The 24,442-nt window shown below is 43.4% G+C and overlaps 3 protein-coding genes across 3 annotated transcripts in view; all 3 read right to left on the bottom strand.

Moving 5' to 3' along the window:
- The window catches only part of LOC128450870 (signal-induced proliferation-associated 1-like protein 1), a 34,284-nt gene extending 19,527 nt beyond the window's left edge, over positions 1–14,757 (bottom strand). Inside the window, 1 exon segment of the mRNA XM_053434608.1 lies at positions 14,598–14,757. The gene's annotated coding sequence lies outside the window, so the exon portion shown is untranslated.
- A 2,673-nt stretch (positions 14,758–17,430) lies between these two features.
- On the bottom strand, positions 17,431–18,493 carry gpx2 (glutathione peroxidase 2). The gene is made up of 2 exons (XM_053434607.1): positions 18,272–18,493; positions 17,431–17,784 (listed from the first exon to the last, which is right to left on the bottom strand). Exons 1-2 carry the CDS (start codon positions 18,491–18,493, stop codon positions 17,431–17,433), a joined length of 576 nt encoding a protein of 191 aa, XP_053290582.1.
- A 643-nt stretch (positions 18,494–19,136) lies between these two features.
- On the bottom strand, positions 19,137–24,418 carry LOC128450948 (ras-related protein Rab-15). Its single transcript, XM_053434711.1, has 7 exons — positions 24,244–24,418; positions 21,558–21,618; positions 20,992–21,052; positions 20,827–20,904; positions 20,570–20,659; positions 20,178–20,243; positions 19,137–20,063 (listed from the first exon to the last, which is right to left on the bottom strand). Exons 1-7 carry the CDS (start codon positions 24,365–24,367, stop codon positions 19,908–19,910), a joined length of 636 nt encoding a protein of 211 aa, XP_053290686.1. The 5' UTR covers positions 24,368–24,418; the 3' UTR covers positions 19,137–19,907.
- Positions 24,419–24,442: the final 24 nt, after the last annotated feature.

The following is a 24,442-nucleotide window of genomic DNA, read 5'->3' as shown; positions in this document are numbered from 1 at the left end:
TTCTCACTTAAAAACACAAGCAGTAGAGTAATAAGGATTCTGAAACAAAAAATAAATACGAAAATATTGCATGTGGAGCCTCACATCTTTAGAGTAAGACAATCACCTAAGCAGAGCATAATTCCTCACAAAAGAGCCTAAAATGAAATGCAAACACAAGAAGTCACAGCTTCATGTTAAACTGATTAGCATGTAAAAGCCCACCAAGTTACAACCGCATTGTTCTATGTAATCTTCGTTCATCTTATTACATTTTCGGGGGAAATAAATTTAAATAAGACAAAAGACAATATCTCCACTTTGATCTTCCATCTTTCACATGAGGCAGGCTCCCACTATACACTCTTTAATCAATGGGAATCTATTCTATGGGACATGGCAACGGATAAGGTTTCTGGAGCAGATTAATAAAAACTTCTTAATCAAAAAAATTATAATAATTCATGCTCTACTAACACCCTCTTTCTCTGACATGAATAAGAGCGAAAATAGTCAGGGAATGTAAGATAAACTGCACGTCCACTCCAAGAGGGCTGGGCCCTATTCCCTCCCGCTGCAAGGTGTCCACAGGGATGAACACACGAAAAGAGGCAATGCACATGTCTCAGAAAACAGGTCTCTAATCTCCTCGCTGATGGACATGCAGACAGGCGACTGGCTTCAGAGTTTTGTCAGATTAAAAAGAACAGAGTGGCACTGAGACTGAGAGAGCATGTCTTGCGCACGTCTGTGTGACGAGGATAAACAGGCTGAAAAAGTGAGCAAGGCAGTCATGGAGAATCTAGGAGAAAGACTCTATTCTCTTTTTCACCCATTCTGCCTTATTCCATCTATCCCTTTCAGAATTAAACTGATCTTTTTTTCCGCAGGTCAGTGGGGAATTTCAAAACAGCTTGAGCCTGGTGGGTAAATTAGGTTAACACCCTGTAATGGGGGCTCTGACCTCGCAGTTTGTTCATAAGGCCTGTCGAAAGATGAGCAAACCGGTGATGCAGATAAAGGGACGGTGACACACACCTCCGTAGAGCTCTAATTTGTTCTTATGGTTGTAAGAACGAGTCTAGACAAAAAGGATTGATAAGAGTAACACATCCCTTTGAAAGCTTGTGTTCATGTGTGTGTTACAGGTGACTCAGTCCGCAGGCTGTCTAGGATCTTGTCTCCACTTACACACACATAACACATAAAATAAAAAGTTGGACGGCTGACAGCAACAGGAAAGATGAACAGTGTTGATGAATCAGACACATGAACCAGGAGGCTGACTCTTCAAATCTGACTCACAATTATCAGAGCAAGTAAAGAAAACCCCAAAGAACAAGACCTGAATCATCAATGTAAGACACAGCTTGGGGTGCTAGACATTCTCAAGAAAAGAGTTTCCTTAAGAACAATCCCAGTTGCTTGGCTCACTGGTATCCCAAAGAGAAAGGACAGCATGCTGGAGTTGAAAGACTCTTCGTCCTGGGTCTCCAAACAGAAAGGGAATGAAGTTTCCCAGTAGACTGGGCAAGTGTTTCCAGAGCTGAGACAAAGGAGCCAATGGATTGCCCTACAAGCTTGTAATTACTGCGTGCTTGAAAGGGACTAAGGGTCTGTTTGGCTGACACCGTTGGCTTTCAAACAGGCACCCTACCATTTAGCCCATTGGCTCTCCCCGTCTCCTAATCTTCCCCTGCTCTAAGGGCTGACTGGGATGTTGGGCAGCAGGCACAAAGGTCCCTCTGTGCTGGTTTGGGCAAGACTGGGGCCCCACTCCAACACGCTGTAGTCTTTGAAAATTGCCTGGTAAAGAGACCTCACTATGGCTGTGTACTTGCCTGATTTGCCTGCCAGAAAAATCTGATGAATTAATGCAAGTGGAGATGGATTGATCGAGACGAAGAGACATTGAACCAGAACTGAGAAGAAAAGAACAGAAAAACTGACGATGAACACAGCAAAGCAGAAGAACGGACCACTGTGCCCACAGAAAAATAGTAAGACTACTTAATAAATGACTAAAAACTGGAGCGAGACTGTTCAACGTCAAACCCTTCCACGATGAGAAAGAGGGTTGTACACAGGTCAGATAGAGAATTACAGCTTCAGAGAAGAAAACAAGCATTTGTAGTTAATCCACAGACTCCTACACGATATAATTTCCTGTCAAGGAGGGAGTGTTGAGGACAGCGGGGTGAACTGAGGTATCTTCACTGAGATTGAGCCCAAACATAGCTGTCCATAAGTACAACAGATGCAGTGGAGGTAACAAAGCATCTCCTCCACTCCACTCCCGTCTTTCCCTCTCCCCTACTGTTATTGATCCATTTACTGTACGTTTCCTCAACCTGGATACTGACGTGTGGCTGAGATCCAAACACAAACCTGCCCGTCTGATTGAACAAACCTGAGAACCTGACACCTTCACTGAAACAACAGGCCTGCTGGCAGACAAACGATAGTAGCATCATCCAAGCGTGAGCCGAGTTCCTGGAATTCCACCAACCTCAGCGGAGGAAATGATGAGCATTTGTGTTTGGGGGTTAGGGCATGTTCAGGCAGATTCTTTGAGAGAAGTGCAACACCGACTGTCCAAGTCATAGGCTTTTTAAAGTGCCTCTGTAAGTCTACCATGCCTTAACAATAACAAGCTTGTCTTGCAATCGACTTTACCCATGATATCAGCTCTGGATGAAATCGCACTACACAATAAAGTGAGAGCAGACCCAACAAATTGCTCATCTGACTACACGTGCAATCCGAACACCACGTGTAGTTGAGGCGCTTCAAAAAGCGATGGCAGTGTATCGACATTCATCATTACCATTGTTTGTGATGTGCTGCTGCTCTGCCCCAACTCTGGGCCTCTAGCTATCACTGCAGCACAGTTCAGTGAGTAATGGGCAGAGCTAACCACTGGCAAAGTGAATTTCACTCACTGCCTTGCACAAGAAGACAGTTCAGAAGGAGCACTAGAATATATTCATTGCCATTATCTCTAGCAGGGTGTCCTCGATCCTTCCTCTCCGCTTATCCACAGAGTACTCGACAAGGGTTTTTGCTTTTTTTTTTATGTTGGAGAGACAGCAGGATAAATAGACACTTAAATCACTTGACATAGCTTAGGTAAAGACATTCCCATTTCCAATGTCATCATCTGGGTGGGCTAGCAACTTGACAAGGAAGGCCTTTCTCCATCTACCAGAGTCATTTACTTCTTAAAAAAGGTAATTACACTGCCAACAGCTTAGGTGGTCTGCTTGTCCAGAGCAAAAAAAAACGAATTACTACATCTTATACTTTAATCTAACAGCTGCCCCGTCAAAACAAAAAGAAAACTTCTTTTTTTACAGCCTTGATTGATTTGGGGTTTGTGAAACCATCACCAACATCCTACACAGTCATTTCACAGCTTTATGGTCCATATATTTACGTTAATTTACAGAGGCCGAGCTTGAGTTGGTTTAGAGCCTCATATTGGATGATGGGGTTATAGATGACTTGTCTTTATTGAGGCTGAGATTTAAGATTGTCAGCTTTTAAAAGTTGTGTGTTGTAAAAACCAATGGGGAGGAAGCAGTGTGCTGCTGCCTGAAGAGGAATGTGAAACATTCTAATGAGATGGCTGCCTGGCTTCTGAACTGCAGCAGTCAGGGGCTGAGGTTTAAGAGTTTAAGTCTGCTCTGGGCTGCACTTTCCCTCTCCCTGCCCTATCCCCTTCCAATGCTAGGACTCCATTAGACAGGCAGGGACGTCCTGATGCACACGGACAGGTACATGCAGAGACAAACACTTGAACACACATAGCAAATGAAAGTAGGACACCAACTTCTATAGAAACTACAAGAAAACAGGACATTCATTGATTTGGCTCACAAGAATAAAAACCAGCAACTCTTGGGATGGTGACTATTTTTGAGTACAACAAACCAAACTGATTTTTATTTCTGCAGACATCAGAGACAGCCCTTCAGTCCCCCAGCAGCTTGTAGAGATGTTCTTTCTGGAGTACCTGTGTGAAACTAAGAATAATTTTTCTAGGAAATCACCTTTGAGATGTAAATCGAGGTCTGCTTTTAAAGTCCAACCTGGGCTGCCAACAACAAAATGCAGGATTGTCTCTGCAACATCTCTTCTTTGTATAACCAAACGGGCACATTTGAGTTGAATTTTCAAAAAATAAACATTCAGTCACCGCCACTGCGTAGACTGCTGCAGTCGTGCCTCCTGCAAAATCAGGTGCCAGCATTTGCAGGTGGAAAGCCATTGAGGGATCACAATCTTGTTACCCAACAATAGATAACTGCTGTGTATTGTATCCACAAAGTCTATTCTTTTCATTCTTTTTATAAGGTGACAAAGATATAAATCCTTGAGAGCCATATCTCATCTCTAGTATAAACTTTGCTGCCCCCACAGTCCCCACAGATACGGATCTTCCGTGATCATCAGTAATCAAGGATAACTGTCACAGCAGTAAATGGGAGAAACAAAGGTTGACTATAAGCAGGATCCCCGGTCATCTAGTGCCACTTGTCTAAGTGGCACTAGACAAATGAAGCACCATAAAGATTATTGCAGCAAACCGTGGCACAATTTTGCCAAGAACCGCTATGAAGCCCAAAGTTCAACTGGTGTCAGCTGCTACTTCAACAAACACTCACCTGCATTGTTAGATAAGCACAACCACAATGTAATAATTGACATCCAGGCGACTGCTAGTATGCTAAGCTAAGATCATATTTGAACTTATTAATTAGTTATTTCATAAAAAAAATCATTAGTTAAAAAAGTTCTGGACAACTGGAGCTGAGAAAAATGTATATTAGATATATTCATTTATGTCTGTCTCTGGTTATTAAGATTAAGATACATTTATTTGTCCCAAACACATGCACAGACATGCACAGGCACACTCATGCAGGTAGGGAAATTGAACCTCTGCTTTTAACCCATCTGGTGCAGGACACACAGAGCAGTGAGCAGCCATGTACGGCACACGGAGAGCAGATGTTGGGGGAGTAAGGTGCCTTGCTCAGGGGCACTAAACAGGGTAGGGAGAATCCTCTTGGATTTTTGGACAAATCAATCCAGGTTCGTTTTTTTGTTGTTTCTCCGTGGAGTCGAACCAGAGACAAACCAGAGACCTTTTCTGCCCATAGTCCAAGTTTCTGCCACTAGTCCACCGCCTCTCTAAAAAAAGTAATCTAATGTGGGTTCATTTTAGGTTTTGCCACTTTGTTATTGAATGAAGAATAATCAGTGTCTTTGGACATGCAGGGTGTAAACACATGAGGAAAGTCAAAGTGCTAAGGTTCACCGAAATGGCAAACATAATTTGCTATCAGATGGCACAACTTAAAACCGACACTTGAGAAATGTAATATGACACTATTTAATCCTGCTCCACTCACAAAACAAAATGACAACCATCTTAAAACGGGCACACTGCCAGACAGTTTGTTTTTCTAGCATTTGACTGCACCATTTCCTCTAGGTGAAAAATATCTACTTTTTAGATGGGATTTTCTTCCTGTGACACTTAGGGAGAGAGAAAACTTGAACCCCTTACTTTTGGAAAGTATATCAGGTACTGTTCTACCTGTCGCTTGTAAAATAATCCAGCCTTGGCAGTCACACATTTGAATTTAGATACGGTGGTTTCATTGCCATTATATTTAAATATTTCCACTTGTTACTCCATAGTAAACATTTCAGGCATTACTTGTGTTTGACAAACTTGACCCGAGCAACCAAGCCACCGGTGAAATGCGAGTTTTACCCAGCAGTGTGCCTTGTTTAACAGGACTGTGTGGACTGGGGCAAAGATGTGTTTATATGGACACTCCATTTCCTCTGTTCTCCCAACAAAAGGTAAATATCCCCCCTTTAATATCTGAAAAGCAGTGAACCTACCTGATACAAAACAAATTCTTCCAGCTCAGCATGGGGCTGGCACACGCATGTACTGAAGTGTTTGTGTGCTGAGATGAAGCAGTTCCCTTCAGTTGAGGATTTAAATAGAAGGGATGCGAGAGAGCATAATTAACAGTGTTGATGCGGGGAGGAGGGCTGAGTGAATAGTTTGTGTTCGTCGTCTTTAATTCAGCCTCACCACGTGCCAGAAGACAGAGATGGGGCTCAGCCATGGGGGCGCTAAACACTTCCAAGCCTGCTATTACTTCATTTGCAGATCACAGGCACTCACGAGCAAAACCAATCTGAATGAGCTCGCAGTACTACTCACATGTCGTATGCATCTCATATGCAAAGACTTGTTTAAAATATATCACTGGATCGAGGTCACATGTTCACACGGGGGATAAACAGTGGATCACCACACGTGAATCAAAATGCAAATGAGATTGTGTTTTGAAAGCGTGGAGCCCGGTGCCGGAGATGAGAGGTTTGATGGGTCTACCATGCACCACAGGCTGCTCCAGGCTGGGGGAATCCATGATTCCTTCCACAGCGGCATGCATGCATGTGTGTGCCCATCAGGGAGAATACTGTTCACTTGCCCAGTGTAAATCTAAGCTGGGCTCAAGCCAATACAGCCATTTACTCCTGTGGTTTGGCTACTAGCAGTGGAAATAAAATCCACAGTCAATAATATTTAAATCAATAAAACTGAAAATCATTATGCTTAAAGACAACAAGCATGCAGCAGGACACATACTGATCACATGGCCCAAATAGTGCCTGGAAATAAACTAATCAATGGTAGAACTTTAGTCCTGCAGCAACACAAAAGCCAAGTGGTTGGGAGTGCATCACACATGTGTGTGAATGCCCTGAGCAGCGAATATCTGGATGGCATTTTGCTGCAGGTCATGCCCCCACAATCTTTACTGTCCCTCGCAAATAAAGGCATAACAATGCAAAAAGAGCCCCAAAGTAGTAAGTAGTAGAAAATATGCCAGATTTTTTTCGATGAATTATTCCCTGAGATATTGGGGAAAAACACTGCCCTGGATCCGTCCCTTTGTCTGGATATGTGCCAAATGTAATGGGTTCTTTCCTGGCCTACATGGAAACACATCGAGTAGATTTAGTTTAATCCTGCTGACAATCAAACAAACAAACCATCCAACAAACGAATAACCCTTACTTCCCTGGCAGAAGTAATAGTATAGGTCACCTGAAACTACTTTAGTCTATTAAGTCGAAGGAGCATGATAATCTACAAGTGATATTGTGATTTTAATTTTATTGTTATTTCAAATGTCTTGAGTCTCCGGGTCTCAGGATGCTTGTACATCGATACTTGCTTAAAGGTCCATCTTTATTATAATAATTCATACTGCAAAATGTACATAAAATACGTTTTGTATTCATGAGCGTGTGTATGTGTGAGTGTGGTACGAAGACAGGTTCAGTGTGAGAGCAATTAGCTCTGCGTGTACAACTTTGTATGAGCAGCAAGGTCAGCACACAGCAGCCTGACAGATTCTCACAGCAGACGTGTCAAAGCGACAGATGCCTGCGATGTTTGGAAGTCATCCACTGCCTTGTCCTCTCACATCCTCTGCCTGATTACACAGGGAGCAAACACAGCACATCACAGGGCACAGAGGCAGAAGGAGTCCTGATTACGACGCCTTTACCACAACAAACTATAATATGCTTTTATTAATTAAAAACCTAGAAACAATCAACTGTTGGGAGAGAAAAGCGTAGCCTCTGTTTCCTTGTAGTAACAACAACATTTGTCTGTTGCTAAAACACAGACACATTAACTGAATTCTCTGATCAGATAACAGTCTGACAGGGGGAAAAAAACAATACTTTTGAACAACACAGAAATACAATGGAGAGCTGTCAAGGGACTTGAAACCCACTTTGGGAAATAACTTAATTTTTTAGCAGCATTTTAAGAATGGGATACTTAAAAACTGACAAGTAGGTTTGTTCCATATTTTTCTAGACAAGTTGTGACAAGGTGATGTTTAGGAACAGAAAAGGTTTGACGAGTTGTGGAAGGGGTCAGGACCCTGCTGAGCAAACATGGGAAACACGAGCTACAGAGCAGCAGTAGCACTGACCACGGGCTATGTAAAAGCCTCCCCCCCGAGAATGTAACCTAATCTATCACAAGATGCTCCACACATCCTTTAGAGTTCCAATCAATCAACAGCTGCTCGGGGGTAAGGAATCCACCTTTGCAGCAATCAGGGTAGAGCACATAAACCAATCTGATTACACAGAGGAATCGGGGCAAAACCACAGTGATATGCATTATAAATATACAAGGATTCCCCACGGACGCAGAGTAACATGGGAGTGCTGCTAGGATCACAACAGGATCCTTGAGAGAGAGCAGCAGTGATAAAGAAAACACGGGTGGACCGGAGTCAAGGTGAATTCTTGATTAATAGCTCACATTGGCCAAATAGATGCTGTGCAGCCACTGGACATTATCTGTGTGTCTGGTGTGCAAGATGTACTATTCACTTCATTCTGTAATTAACTGTTTAAAGTTTGCAAGAATGGGAGCATAACAAATAAGTACAGGTTCTTGCCAGGTAAGCATTTTAACAAGAGAGCAGGATGGGCTGCAGTAGTGGGGACAGGGGGGAAGCTTCAATTTGAGCCCACAAGAAGACCATTGAAGTGAAGAAGTGTGTGCGTTTGTGTGTATGGGGGGGGACGACGACAACGGAAGGGCTTATTATGCTCTGAGAAAACCTCAGGGGGATTCTTTGTCGCGTCTCTCGAGAGGCCTGACTGTGCCCTACAGCTTGGAGGGCAGTCTAATTCCCAAACTGAGGACTCCGTGGAAAAGCTCAGGTGTGCTTCAGCATTTGTTGGAAATGGAAAGTTGTTACCCAATGCACTGTTGTGCCCTGGAAATGTTTGATTCGAGTGCAAAAAAATCTACAACAACGGTGTAGCATATTTAAACACGGAAACCATTTCTAGTCATTGATTTTGGCACACGTCCAGGGCACAGCCCAGTGCACTTCAAGTCCAATTATAAACAGTCAGGCCACAGAGTTAATCAATCCATACAGAGTCATTTGGACTGTGATAAGTCAGTTAGTGTTGCATAACAATGGTGCCCTGCAAAACTCTCAATCTGTGCCAGGAAGTCACAGTGCAAACCTGCACAGTGTGCTGCTGCTGCAACTGATGGCCTGCATTGCACAGCACTGCCACTGGCATGCTTTGGTCGCTCCTGCAACTGTGGTTTATCATGCACCACGAGCCAGCTCCATGCAACCACATCTCATTTTGAACAGCAGCCCGGAGTGCACTTTCAATCCTTTGCTTTCCATTAAAAACCAAAACGAAAGTTAAAATACACAACAGTGAAATGCAAGCAAATGAACATGTGCTTAATTAATCAGACAATTGTCTCAGCAATTCCTCTGTTTTAGTTTTGGATGCAGAATGAAGCAAAATGCAATTAACAACCCCCTCTCCCTCTACTCCCCGAAATTTCCCCCGGCTGGCAATAATTAGTACGTTGCATTCCCAAAACTCACAGAGTAGGAAAGTAGAGCCACTCTGCATCGTCCAGAGTGTTTTCTAAACTTGTGTGTGTCAGTATAACACTTGATTTATTCTCCTGGGATGGAATTTTTCTGTTTTCTTTAGGTAAAAGGTGAAGTTTCAGGGTATTACAACATACCACAATGTTTGAAATCCAATTCTGTCTTGCTCTTAATCTATATTCAAGGCAGCACAAACTTGCATTGCATTTTTCCTTTGCACTAATGGAAATGATAACCATGCTGAACTAGTCATTAGTTCTGTACAGACACGGCGCAGAGACATTACAACACCCTCCCCTCATTTACATCAATTTACCACTAAAAGAGGCACTTAGAATATGGTCAGAAAGTTGTGTCTCATGTATTATACAGGAAAAAATGCCTAAATGCATATTTATAACAGCTTTCAGTTTCATCTGTAGCAGAAAAAAGTGTAGGCAGGGTATCCAGGAATACATCAATGAAATACACAGGAAACAGGCAGTGAGAGAGGAAAGGCTGGGAAGGCAGTCTTCTTTGTTAATGGCCAGCCCTATCTGCCCTTTGCACCTGGAGCAACATTGAAAAAAGAGACTATGGCCTAATTCATCAGGCACTGTACTGTTAATACAGTAACAACATTAAGAATAATGTTGTTTCTATGCTACATTAACGAAGCTGAGGTAATAATACTGATGGACGTGGACATGCTACATGAAAAGGTAACAGGCTCACTTCACTCAGTCCACCTGAAGCTTCAGTTTGTGTAAAAAAAGTCATTGGAATCAAGCAGAGGCCTTCAGCTCACAGTGCTCTCTTTCTTCCCACTCAGCGTTAAGAGCAAAGCAGGAACTCACAGGGTGGAAATGGATTCCGATTCCCTGGTTCCAAAGCAAAGGATGTGGAATTTCAGAGCAGCACAAGGTTGGAGTTTTTTTTTTTTTTTTTTTTTTTTTTAAAGCACAACACAAACTCCAGCAACAATGCTTTCACTGTTTAAGCAGGTGTTGCTCGGATATTGTTCCTAGAGTCTTGTTTTGGGAGTTTTTTGAGAAGAAAACTGTATGCAGTGTGTTGTGGTGCCAGGTATTCCTGCTTTAGTACACGTCACGTGGCAAAAGCAGCTCTTGAAAGTAACAAAAACAGTTATATGCATGAACAGGAATGAGGACAAGCTGAACAGACCTGTCTACGCACTGAGATCTGTTTCGAGATCAGCCATGACCAAGCCCTCACGCATTCCTGCTACTCAGATTTCCGTCCACAGGAGGGCCAACAGCAAAACCTCTGTTGGTTTTTGTGTGCGGAATTATTTTTCCACCGCTGCCCACATTGCCTCTGCATGGGGCACGGGCCTGCAACCCCGCTTGATGTTTTGATTCTTCTCCGAGCAGAGCTCTGTAATCCTTTCCAGAGAGAGTGTGCGGAGCCAAAGACAAGAGACAGTGTTGCAACCGGCAGACATGTCCAGACAACACCGGGCACGTCATCACAGTGTGGCAGCAGAGATGGCCTGCAGTAACACATCATCATCAGAATTCCAGGTTTCATTATGGAAAGTTTCTCCTACTTTTAACTTCCTTCTTTTTTTTGGAAAGTGGTTGTTTGTCAGACTATTTTTTCCCTTTCTCCATCTTCCAATCTCTGTACCATGTCGTACTATTTCCAGTGTGCATGAGGTTTGATGGGAGCAGAAAAGGGGAATTACGCAGACTCTGATCTCTACATAGCTGTGGGTTTTGGTTTCAGGGTTAGGAATTGGAAGCAGGGTGACACAGAGGTTGCTTAAGTCCAGGGACATTTAAGCAAACAAACCACCAAACTGAGACCCGGCGCTCAGCACGGGTCGGAGCAGGCGGCGACACTCGTGCACCTGTTCTCATGGTGTCAGCCCAGTCAGTGTCAAACTTCTCCCAAACTTTGTGGCAGGTGAGGCGAGGGGGGGGGGGGGGGGGGGGGGGGGGGGGGGGGGGGATTTTTCCTTTGTCTATTCGCATTTGCTCGGTGACAGTGTGCTGAAAAGAGATTACATCATCGCCATTGTAGCCCCTGAGCCCTCTGCCCCCCCCATTTGTTGAAACACCGCGGACCGTCCAATCCAGACAAAGACAGAGCATTCCAACATTTTAGCAAGCAGGAAGCGCAGAACCACAGTCGCACCTCATTACAGTCAAACTCGTCCACCCCCCCACCCCCCCTCCCAGCCAAAAGCAAAAAGATGCTCACACTGAGAAAAAACCCCACCAGGGGCCATATAGTCATCTGACTTCTGACTATTGGGTGACAAATCCTGGCCAGACACATCACACATGCTAAAGCTGTCTGAGCTTCCTTTTCTTTCTTTTTTTAAGTGATATATATCATGCTGTTACTGGAGGTTGTGTCAAAACTCAGCAGTACATGACTCATTTTGGTCTTTGTAATTGAAAAAACAGGCCTGACGAAATCAGCCTTGTAGCTGACATTGACCGTGTCAGTGCACCAGATGATGCAGAGTCTGTATCTCAAGGTCTGTGTAATTTGTCTTCTGGTCTGTTGTCAGTAACAGACACAGGGAGGTGACGGGGGCCCCCACGTCAGAGCAGATCGTCAGTCAGGTGGCGCTGCGCATTCCCGAAGGGTGAAGTCAAGAATTTTGAGAAATTACTTAACTTCTGTTCGGGAAGGAGAAGACATTCTATTCCAGATGTTCCAGTACCAAAATCTGCCATTGAAAGACGTGGTAGAAGATTGGTTCGATTCAGCAGTCCAATACTGCGGAATCGAACCAATCTTCTACCACGTCTTTTAAGCATACTAGTTTCAACCAGGAAAAAACTGCAATTTTGTTTCCCTGAAAAATAACTTCTTCATTGCTCCAAAACAGCTGTTGTGTTGAGCTGCCACTTGCAAGTATTTTTTTTAAAGCAGCGAAGAAAAAGTGATTTCTAGTGGGTTAACGTTACCGAGAGTCAGAGCCAGAGAACCTAGCTAAAAAGTCTGCAATTTGGAACTATTTCACTCTGTCCCACAAATAAAATAGCAATGTGTACCTCATGCCAGACTTTGAGCCATAACAGGGAGTAATCAGTCATTCTCAGTCAAGAGAGTCAAACTAGATTATAAAGGAAGTTCTATATTATTAGTTCTCTGTATGTATTTTATTTTTCAAAGGGTTCAATCTGAATCAGGCCATACAACAATGACATCAATCATCACCTGCATACAGAGTTAGTAGCATAGAGCTGTTGAAATACATTATAAAAGTTGGGGTTTTATTTGTTGTTTCTATGCGCTGGTAATGGATTGGAATTTGGTATCGGAACACCACTTCATTCGATACATCTTTTTCAATCTTTCAAGTCATTAAATCATTAAAGAATGATCCACTTTGAACTTCAGCATCAATCATAACAATAATCCCATTATTAATTATATACTGTAAACAGTTAATTTAAGCATTTCCTGATGGCAACTTAGCATAATTGCAGCCCACACATTCCAGAGGGGCAAATTATAAAGCAGTACAATGCTCCGCTTGTTGTTGTCTTTTATCTTTGCTCGAGCTATTCCCTCCGAGCCAATGCACAAGAGACAAAAGAAACTTAAACCCAACTTAGCAACAGGAAGCATCCCTGTGTGAATGCGTGGGTACGTTGGTAGAGACACTACTACAAACGAAGCACGCTAGCAATTGTTATTGTTACGTGAGAAGTATGATGCAAACAGTGAAAATAGAAACACTGTCCTTCAGCAACACAACAGGGGGAGGACTATTTACACCGGTGAGAAATGTAAGAAGCAGAGGCTTTTCCCAAAAGAGACACAGACCTCCGTGTCGTGTTAGAGTTTGCCTGTAGTTGCATTTTGATAAAAAGCAAAAGTCTTTCGACTGATCTTTTTGATCTGCTTATTGTCATATGGCTGCAAACTGCACTGTCTGAATGAGCTGTTTTCAGGCCCACACACGTCTGTCTTGTCTAAAACGTGAATAGTTGAATTGTAGGCCAGATTCCTTTTTTAAAAAGGAGCGAGTCTATTACCCCCAGTCGTGACAGAAAAAAGAGCTGCTGACATTTGCATTAGATTAATTCCCTGGAAGAAATCCCATCAGAGAAAAAGCAAGAAGTCATCCGGTGTGAAAACAAGCAGTGGCACAAAGCTGAGATTAGACTCACTATTGAAAATGGCAGTGGGACCTGTGTGATCAGTCATGCCCGCCGCGGGTCAGCTAAGCCCACCAAGAATCCCAAAAATCCTTGATCCTTGCCCAAAGCTCAACTCCAAAGCGTCCTATTCTTTCCACCTGACTCATGCCAAGCGTTGCTACTGGAGCGGGAGCTGTGATGCAGTGAGAGGGGCGCCCAGTGATTTTTAATTTCCTACCTGCATAGTTGTTGCAGCTGATATTTTGTAAATACCGGAGACAGGTCTACATGTGTCTGAACTTTGAAGGGTTGGCACCGGTGCTACGAAAACAAACCTGTGGTCCCTGAATTACCAGATATTTCCTGTTCTCTCCTGGTGCCTCCACTGTGATGCTCTGTATTCTCTCTCCTGCCTGTGCTGGATAATAAGGTTTGTTTTGTGTATATTCTGCAACATTAGGCATAACTGAATGAGCAGAACGAGGTCTCTGAATGGGTGTTACCTGATCACAGTGGGTCCATGACTACCCTGATGTACAGAATTCACACGTCACCCATGCGTTCGGTCCAGATGTTGAACGTGGACAAGCTGTGAACCAAATCAAATCGCGCAGATGTTGCACATGGATTTCGCCCGGTGTGTGGAGCGAGTGCTCGTGCGGCTACAACGCGGGGGAAACACCACGCAGGAGAAAAAACACCGAGTTCCACCAGGAGATCGTCCACATGCAGCGGGGGGGGGGGGGGTAGCACACGGTGCCACCTGTGAATCGCCTGGGAAAGCGATGCCCTTGACATGTACACTGCACATACATGCGACGCAGCAGACGCAGCAGCCCAAGTGATAGTCGGGTCCAAACGCGTCTCAGCCTCATTAGTTGAATCAACAGAAACTGAGTGACTGCGCACTGGCTCCACACATAACAGAGAAGGGCTTTGTCCCCACACCGCCGATAGATGCTGTGTGTCTGTGTGTGTTTGTGTGTGTGTGTATGTCTGTGTGTGTAGGCACCTTGAACGGCGAGCAACACCCCGCACATGCCCGTAGCACCGCCGCCACGCTCCGGACTCACCTTCCCTCCTGGATGTCACACAACAACAACCCAGCGAGCTCTGGGCTCTTTTTCCTCTTTCCGTTTCAACTCGTAGCCAGGTCTTCCCCCCGCACACGCACACGCACACAAACACACGCACACAGACAGACACACTGCGCACGGCACCTCCTCTCTTACCTCCGCGGGGATGGTTGAGGTGGGGGGGAACTTTTACGAGCTCCCGCTGGAACCGCAGCCGGCCCGGTGCGTGTGTCCCCCTGCTCCGGGGAAGGCAACTTGGAAGTTTGATAGAAAGTTCGGGGTCGGCCTCGCTGCGCTATGCAGCTGCTGGAGGGATGAGATCATCCAGGCTGCCTCCCCTCCGCCACTCACCCGCAGTCTCGCGAGAAGCTGTGGTCGGGGGGAGGACGACAAAAAAAAATGGAGGAAGCAAAGCAAACGTTACCGTGGCAACAATGCTCACCTGAGGTCTCACTGGGAGCTGTGGGCGGCATGGAAGCTCCGGTGGTAACATCTCTGTGTGTTCTATCCCTGGGGCTCAGCTTATTCACACGTTTATGTCTCACTGTGTTCAAGGTACCTTTTTAACAGACTTTATTGTGTGTTTGCTTTGTTTTGCTTAAATGTAATCTTTTATCTGACAACACGAACATTTTGCCACGTACAACTAACTGTAAGTGAGATGTAAGTAGAAGTAGAAGTGCAACACACACTAAATCTATACACACAGGATTCTGCAGCTATCCTTTTGAGAACTTTGCGTAGACCTCCATTCATTGTGGACTGCCTTTCCTAAACCTCCTCCTTAACCTAAACCCCACCACAATTCACATCTAAACCTTAACGATGACCAGTTTATATCTGAACCCTAACCTTAACGTAACCACAATTCATATATGAACTCTAACCTAACCCAGGAGCTGAGAAATTGATGAAGTTTTGCCTCATTACGACCAGGCTTTTATCCCCATTAGGTCTACTGGTCCTGACAATGTCAGTATGTATTCTGGAAAAAGTTCTCAAAGTAGTAATGGAAAGTATATAACATACACACACACACACACACACACACACACACACACACACACACACACAGACACACACACACAGTGGCTCGTTCAGGGCCTGTTTACCTGTTCAATGGAAAAACTGACAACTTATGTGAAGCTTATGTTTTCTCAAGATATTTAATTCAAGTTGGAAAAACTAGAGAACATCTAGAGCCAAGATAAGCTTACATTTAAAGTTTTTTTTTCTCATGTCTTCACAGTAAAATAAACACTTGCAATGCCATAAAATGCTGACTGAGACTATGCTGCCTTATTATTATTGTTTGCATATATCTTTTTTGTCACAGTATCTGGACCAAAACACAAATCATTATCATAAGTATCGTCCAGAGCTGAAGTTAGAGTTTTGGTCACAAGTACACATGTTCAAGAGTAATGAGACAATTGTTTGTCTTATACTCCGTCTGGTTTTTTAGTCTATCAATACCCTACTCTATAGAATTGATTGGAGTGGTTCAGCTCATACATAAATGATCTGTGGTGACATTTTTCTGCAAGCTGCATGTGTATGTGTGTGGGAGAGCAGAATGGAGAGCGCCCATGTGTTCCTCTTCCAGTAACTGCTCCTTATGTAGGCTACACTAACTACCTGGCTGTCAAACACTGACCAGCAGGATTACCTCATCAATGAAATGCCTTCATGAGTCATGTCACCACTATGACCAACGGTAGTGAGTCGAGCTACAACTAATACAGTCAGCACAAATGAAAAGCCAAACTGTGTCGGGTGACTAAGTTTCACTACTGTCACAAATGCCCTGGAGCAACGTGTGCAGCCTGTGGCTCTGACATCATCAGCAAGTACGAGTCACTGCTAGTCTGCAGATCTTGCAATAAAAACTCAAACTAGAAAATAGCTCTTTACGCTGAAGCGAGGGCAACAGATTCATGAATTTGTGACTTAGGGCTGGCTTTCAGGTGTCACTGTGGCACTAAAGCATTCCTTCAGCTGTTCAGGCTACTGGTATCAGCAGATCTCACAGAGAAATGTAGATCCAGTGCATTAGTGGAGATTTCGGCATATAAAGAATGAATCAGCTGGCTGGAGGATGCATAATGCAGAGGAACGGCCTGCGAGTTATCTCAGTGAGCATTTTAATGTGCAGTGACAACATGCATCACAAATGCACATCCTTCCTACTGTGTTTCACGCCTCATTACTATGTCCATACAGAGCTGTTAGAGACATGACAACAGCTATTTCTGTCAACCTGCAGCAGAGGCGCACACCATGAACGCCTAGCGTCCAATTTAAAAGAAGGACGCTGCACCAGTGAGAGTTTTGACGTTTTATTCCAGTGCAAACATTTTGTGAGAGTGTGTGGTGTGAATGTTAATGCATTACAGAGGTTGTCTGTTTGTTTGGTCAAATCTGTAGCACCATCTGCTGGCCAGGCCAACATAGGACAAGAAAGAGAAACACGTGCAGCAGGAAATACATAATGTTCTTCCAGTGATTCATGTTTATATCCCCATACTTGTTTAAACCTGCAACTCTACAGCATAATTTTCTCTACACGACAAAACAGGCTCCAAAGTGTTTTTAAAAAATATACTGAAAATATCCAACCACTACTGTTAAGCACTTACAAGGCCTCAGATAATATTCTCTCAGTGTTTCAGAATATTACCGTCATTTAATAAGACTTAAAAGTGTGGAGGACAGCACATCAGCATAGAATTTGATAAATGAGAAGCCATTATGAGGTGGGGGCTATTCTTAGTTCTTAGTTAATCTTAACAATCTCTGAATGTCGGGCTCGATGTCAATGGTGGGGAAGATTTTGCTGTATCTCTTGAAGGGCTCTCCTTCAGGCCCGATGAGGAATTTCTCAAAGTTCCAAGACACGTCCGTCCTGCAGACAGGACTCCAAACCAGAAACTTGGGGTCCTGCATGAAGGATTTGGGGTCGTCGTCGGGGTAGGGGAGCTTGTCCTTCAGATAGGCAAACACGGGATGCGTGTTTGTTCCATTGACGTCACACTTCTCAAACATGGTGAAGCCGGCCTGAAAGCCGCCGCCTGGACGCACATGCTGCAGGGAGCTCAGGATCTCGCCGTTGGAGCAGTTCTCCTGTGAAACACAAGTGTTTGTTTTCATCCACAGAATCTGGCCCAGCTGTTTATATTCCGCACAGTAACAGTGTAAAGGCTCAAGAGAGAAAGTTTGCTTCCAATTTTTAATGCTAACAGAAACTAAGGTGATTATACAGTTGCAATCCAATCCAATCTCCATAAGAGTGTCAGACAGATGCATCAATCTAAAGGCAGGAGCAGAGCTGAAGAATCAGCATTAGCTACAATTTGTCAACTTAAACACACAACCAACCATATTCCATATTATAGGAAATATTCTCAAAGTTTAAAGCAAACATGGGAGGATGGATTTGAATTGGCTTTGAATATCTGTTTGGAGTCAGGTATAATGAATCTGCCTACATAGCTTTACATTTAGAAAAATTTATTTTATATCACAAAATGTTTGTATTGCAAGCGCATATGGCAGTTTAACGAGATTTCTGACCTACATTAAGACCAGATATTGGAGGGTATCAACTCACCTGATATCCAAACTGGTTACAGGGGAAACCCAGGACCACCAGCCGATGGGGGTACTTGCTCTGAAGTTGGTTGAGCTCGCGGAAGTCCCGGGTGGTGGTGCCTCAGAGCGAGGCCACGTTCTCGATGAGCACCACTCGTCCCCGGAACACGTTGAAGTCCACCGAGTCGCCCTCCAGCTTGGTGGCCTTCAGGTCGTAGAAGGTCTTGGCGATGAAAGTCATCTTGGCTCCTGTGTTTCCACACTGGAGGTTGGATGGGCTCTTGGTGCTTGACAGTGTCCGGCCAGCTTGGTCACCTGACTCGGTCGGGACAGAAAGCTGCTCTTTCATGGGTGTCAAATAGCTCTGCAGGAAACTGATCTACACCTGACACTTAATACTCCTCATGAATTTCTGATAAATTGGACAAACTGATTGTAAAAAAAACACACAAATACCTGAAGCAGTTTCTTGATTCACTGAAGTGAATCAATGAAGAGAATGAAGAGATTCACTGAAGTGGTATCCTTTTCAGAACAGGTCAATATTCATATTTTTTTCCCTAAACAATGTTTTTAATAACTACATTTAGACTTTTATGATCATCACAAGCATGTATTTAAATATATATATATATTCAAATCTGAGTCAAATATTCAGTATGGAGCAGGGAAAACTGTTTGTATTATAGTAATTTGGCTTTATGTCTTTTCTAAGACATCAGTTTAAGTATCAGTTTTCACTTCATCAAACATTTAAGCCATGATAACCTGTCTTTCAGAGCAAGTGATGAAAATTGAATGAATCTACGGTCGCTGCTCTCTGGACCTAATTTCACTCACAGTCCAAACTAAGTGACTCAGCAAAGCACAGTTACCCACATTAATTACATTTAAATACGACATTTCAATTTATTTACCCCACTTTTCCCATTAACATTACACATTAAAATTACAATGGCGGTGGCCCCTCAGCAGACCCCGAAAACATTAAATTAAGCAGCAGGAATGACGCGTCCGTCCACAACTTGCAGTTGGCAACACAAGTCACATTCATATAACAAACTTAACATGCACATTCAGGATGGAACATGAACATGTGGCGCATCCACAAAGGTCACTGAACAGTGCACGGCAGTGGCTCCCTTGAGGAAATAAGTCCAGTTTGTAAAGGGATCCCTCTCTGCGTGGTCTCAGGTGTAAATAATTCAAGCCTGTCCTCTGTCTGCCTTGATACAGCATCTAGAATCCCCTTAATGGATGGATTTCTTCAATATGAAATCATGTTATTGATCAGTTTGTTGATATGAAGACGGCAAATCAAATAAAAAGCAACAAGACAACAAAAGTAATGGAGAACAGATGAAGTGGATGGTTCGTCCAATGTTACATTTCATGAAGGAAAAAGAAGAGAGAGCATGTGCACTGATAGATTTGCTGGACAGACCCAGCTACCGCACTCTTCAGTGATCGTGTCGCAAAACTGGTCCCTCTGCTGGCAGCTGCTGCTAATTGCATTTACCACCTTGCAAAAAGTGAAACCAGTCACGCACCCCCTTGTCCAAGACGCCACAGCACCCACGAGGATGTGAAGGAGGCTTGAAGTCAAGTCACAATAGGGGACAGATGTCTTAAGGGATCAGCCATGGTGGTTTTTGCTAACAGGCACAACTCCTCTGAACGTTTTCGTCCGTATCTTTACTCCCCTCGTCCTCCAGAGCGACCTTCTCTAGATAATCGTCCAGGGACGACAACAAGTGGTCCGTGTCTCTCTTGTGCGCCTGCAACACCAGCTCCGTCAGACGAGTGAAGGACTGGAGGAAGGGGGAGGGACAATAATGAAAAATTACCAAAATACAAGAGGAAGTCGCAGTGAGTTCCCAACAATATTTAAACATATGTCTGATGCTTCTGTGGAGATGTCCAACCTCTCTGATGTTATTGCTGGTGGAAGCACTGGTTTCAAAGAATTCCATCTCATAGGTTTCTGCAAGCTGCAAGATTCAGTTGGATATTGTTAAAAATGCAAACATGTCTCACAGCTTCAACACATTCATAAATATCTGTCTCCTAAACACATTTAAAATCAAGATCCATTCATTATTCTCTGAGAAATCAAGGAAAATCATTCTCTTTAACATTCTCACAATGTTAAAGAAAGTGAAACAGAAAACTCCTGGATCCTCATCCTGATCCAGATCCTCAAACAAACTTCATCCTTCCACCAAGTTTCATGATAATCCATCCAGTAGATTTTGTGTAATCTTGCTTACAACAAACAAACAAAGATACAAACCAGACAACAGACAATCCATCAAACCTTGCTTCCTTGTTCCGTTGTCACCTGCCTCCTTAGCTCCTCATCACACTTGTTTCCTACCAGGATCCTCTGCACCTGGTTGGGTGCATACTGCAAAACCACAAAAACAAGAATGACAACACAAGCCAGAGGTTGGGGATAAGGAGCCTGTCATTCACACTAATCCACTGGCTGTGCAGAAAGCATGGACACTTCAATGAGCCGTAATACAAATACCAGGTCATGGCGAAGTCAGATGAGAATGTTTATTGTCTTACTTCTTCCACATCGCTGGCCCACTTGGCAATGTGCTGAAAGGCTGCCTGGTTGGTGATGTCGTACACAAAGATGATACCCTGCACCAGAATCCACAGAGGAAGGATTAAAGAACGAAGGTCACCTGACTCCAGTGACTCTTTACTGTACATGGATGTAGGGATCACCTGTGCTCGTCTGTAGTACTGTTTGGTAATGGTCTGATAACGCTCCTGACCGGCCGTGTCCCTGCGCACCAGACAAGCACACATGAACCAATATGGAGGGTTTTTCTCCTCTCTTCCTTCAAGAGCACGGTCTTACAGTTTTAGAGCAGGAAAAATTGATTTCACGTTCCAATTTTGTAATGCTTTCACTCTAAACCCTGCGCTTGCACTCAAATAGCAGCTTCTTGGGCTAACACTGTGAGCTCGCACTCAAACAAAAATCTGAGAGCAGAGAAGAAGCCAGAGAGCAGACATTTCACGTTTGCACGTAAGCAGCGTGAATAGCTGAAGCTGGAAAATTGGTCCAAGAAGCAAAATATCAGAGTGCAAGCGTGAAGAGTAGAGATAGCACAAGCAGAGAAAATCCGAGCACAAGCAGGGGCTGTTGGGAGTGTTTTGAGTGAGAGCAATGTCAAATCTGAATGTGAAATCAACCTCGCTCTTGGATGAAGAAAAACACCCATAAACTAAAAGACGACCACATAATGTGCATTTTGTATACGTAATGTAAAAGTCATGTAACTCACCATATCTGTACTCGCACCTTCAGTCCATCTATTTCTAGTGTTTTCATCTTAAAATCGACGCCTGCAAACAGAAAAACAGGAGCTTAACTCCACCACTGTCAACAATTACTGAAAAATCTGGACTCGTACTGTTTTACCTGGGTTGATGTGCGTTTGGGAGCAGTTAATGAGCGTTGCTCAGAGACCCTCTTTCTTTGTAATGACTTAATGTCAACTTTCAAATCCCTGCATTTCAACATGGAGGGGGGGGGGAGCTGTGAACAACAGTGGTCTCCTGCTGTTGCCAGGTTACAGGACGAGGGAGCTCAGGAATGAGTGTGTGTAACTGTGAGTCACTTTTTTGGTTCATATACAGCAAAAGCAACATAAAGTATCTCTACTCTTCATGCTACATGCTGTATACAATATATTTGATAATCGGAAATGTGTAGTATGCGTAACTTTCAATGTTTAGATTCCTTACTTCCTGCGGCTGTTGTACAACTATAATTCTGCTCTCAGTGGACCACATAGCACCTTAGAAAATACCTAAGCGACATGTTAGTCCCATTTAAATGCATGAGAACCCTTAGATCAAAGGGAACTGGTCTGCTACTGGTTCTCAGAGCAAGGTCTAAACATGGACAAGCAGCTTTTAGTCACTTTAGGCACAGATCCAGCTGCTTGACAATACATCCATAGCAGTTTATAAAACCAGGTTGACAATTTTTTTTATTCTCAAGTGCCTTTAACTAAGTCATGTTATGAGTGCATTTTATTCTATTTTTATTGCTCCGTCTTGCCTTATTTATATCTCACTCGGGTTTTCAAATCATTTAAATTTGCATAATCATTTTTTATCTGTGCAATTTCTGTTTCATATATGTGCAATATTGTTACACTGTATATATTTGTTATAACCTATTTCCTTGTATTTATAATATATATTTACGTTTACCAATTTTCACTATCCGCTTAGTTTCCCCCCCAACTAAAAACTGTACATGTACTACTTTGGGCTCATTGATTTGTCAACAGATAACATCATGTGTGGATATCAATACTTAATATTTTCCTTTTAAACCAAAGCAGTATTTCAGATGGTGGTCTCAGCTCTAAGCACAGCTCAGTCGCACATATTCTTTAAAGGCACAAACCTTTTTTAAGACACCTTGTAGCTACATGCCACATAATGTATGCAAAGCCGTGCAGTCAACAGACCCGGCTGTTCAACCGGCATGTCTGTAGCTTCCTGACACAAACACAGTGCTTATAAGTGGGAGAACTGGAGGGTCGACTGAGGTTTACCAATAATCACAATATCTGGGATCTGAAAGCGAGCAGATTTTACGGACCGTGCACTTTCTCAAACAACTGGGTTTAATCCCATGCAAAGCCTTTCCACCCAGCAAGCTGATGGACCTTTTACCCAGAAGTAGACTCCACTCCACACGACAGCACTTTCTATATTAAAGTCACAACACAGCACTGTGAGCTGTGTGGTACATCCTGCCAGGGAAGCATGACTGTTTTGCCCACCCCTGTCATCCAAGTCATTAGCTGTGGCCCAGCCAGGAAACAGGCCACTGTGATATGAAACACTAATGAGCTCATCAGCAGTCCGCAAGTTACAGTCTGTGAATGCAAATACAGGATAAACTAGAATAGCACTCAGCAGAGTCCCCTTAAATTCAATCAAGCTGCACAAAATTGCATACACTCATAAATATGAGTTCCCTAAACATTCCGGATTTTCTTTCATCAATTGAAAAAGTTGAAAAACTACCCTATCTCGCAATGTAAAAGAAAAAGAGACAAACACAATCCCTGGATCCACCCCCACCCTTACGATCATCCCTCTATAAGAATAAAGTTTATTGCCATGTAGTTTTTCAAATACAAGGAATTTGCATCGGCGTCATTCTATGTCAAACTTTTCTGTTTGACCTTTTTGGGGAAGCTCTGCGATTGGGACTGACCACATCTCCCTTGATTGGGATTGGATACATATGAATTTCCAGTTTTATAGATTTCACATGTAAACAAATCAGCATGCAGAGGTCATGTTTTCATCTGCGTTTGTTTGTATTTTTTCTGTCTGATTGTTCGAAGGATTATGCAAATTCTATTGGACGGATTGGTGTGGATCCAGATCAGGGAAGCAAATCCAGGAGATTTTTTTTTGCATTTTCTTTGCATTTTCTTTGCAAGACACAGAATGACCCTTTGGTTTCTTGGTGCACCCTGAGCGTCGTAAATATAAACTGTACTGTAAGTATATGTGAAAGTTATACAGTAAAAATGAAAGTTATACAAATATAAACACGTGCAATACTTACAGCTCACTGTACAAAGTAAATGTGCAAAAATAACCGAGTAGTACTATATGTTGTGTAGTTGTTCTAGGATGGACAAGAACAAGTGCAGCTTTCTCAGAGTTGGTGCTGACGTGTTTTTCACTCAGTTGCAGTTATGAGGCTGTTTGCACTAATCCTACAGGCTAAGTAGGTCTGCTTCAGACAAAAGGGGGGAATTACAAGTTTTTTCTCTGAAAATCCAATAGGCCGTTACAAGTGAAAGATAATAACTGACAATAACATTCATTATTTAAAATGTCAGCATCAAAGTTGATCCGGTTCAAGCTGACACACTCAGACACACATGATGACTTCAGACCACAGAACCTGTTGGAGAGCTTCTTTCTTACCGATGGTGGAGATGTGTGACGGGTCAAACTCACTGTCGGTGAACCTGCGCAGCATGCACGTCTTCCCCACCCCAGAGTCTCCGAGCATGAGCAGCCGGAACAACACGTCGTACTGTTTGGCCATGACCACACACTACAGCACACACAACGCTGCGGACATGACTTCTACCTCAGCCTCAAACTACACACTGATGACTCC

The sequence above is a fragment of the Pleuronectes platessa genome, chromosome 11 (genome assembly GCF_947347685.1).
Source record: "Pleuronectes platessa chromosome 11, fPlePla1.1, whole genome shotgun sequence".
In the NCBI taxonomy this organism is placed as follows: Eukaryota; Metazoa; Chordata; class Actinopteri; order Pleuronectiformes; family Pleuronectidae; genus Pleuronectes; species Pleuronectes platessa.
This window is presented reverse-complemented; position numbering and strand designations above follow the sequence as displayed.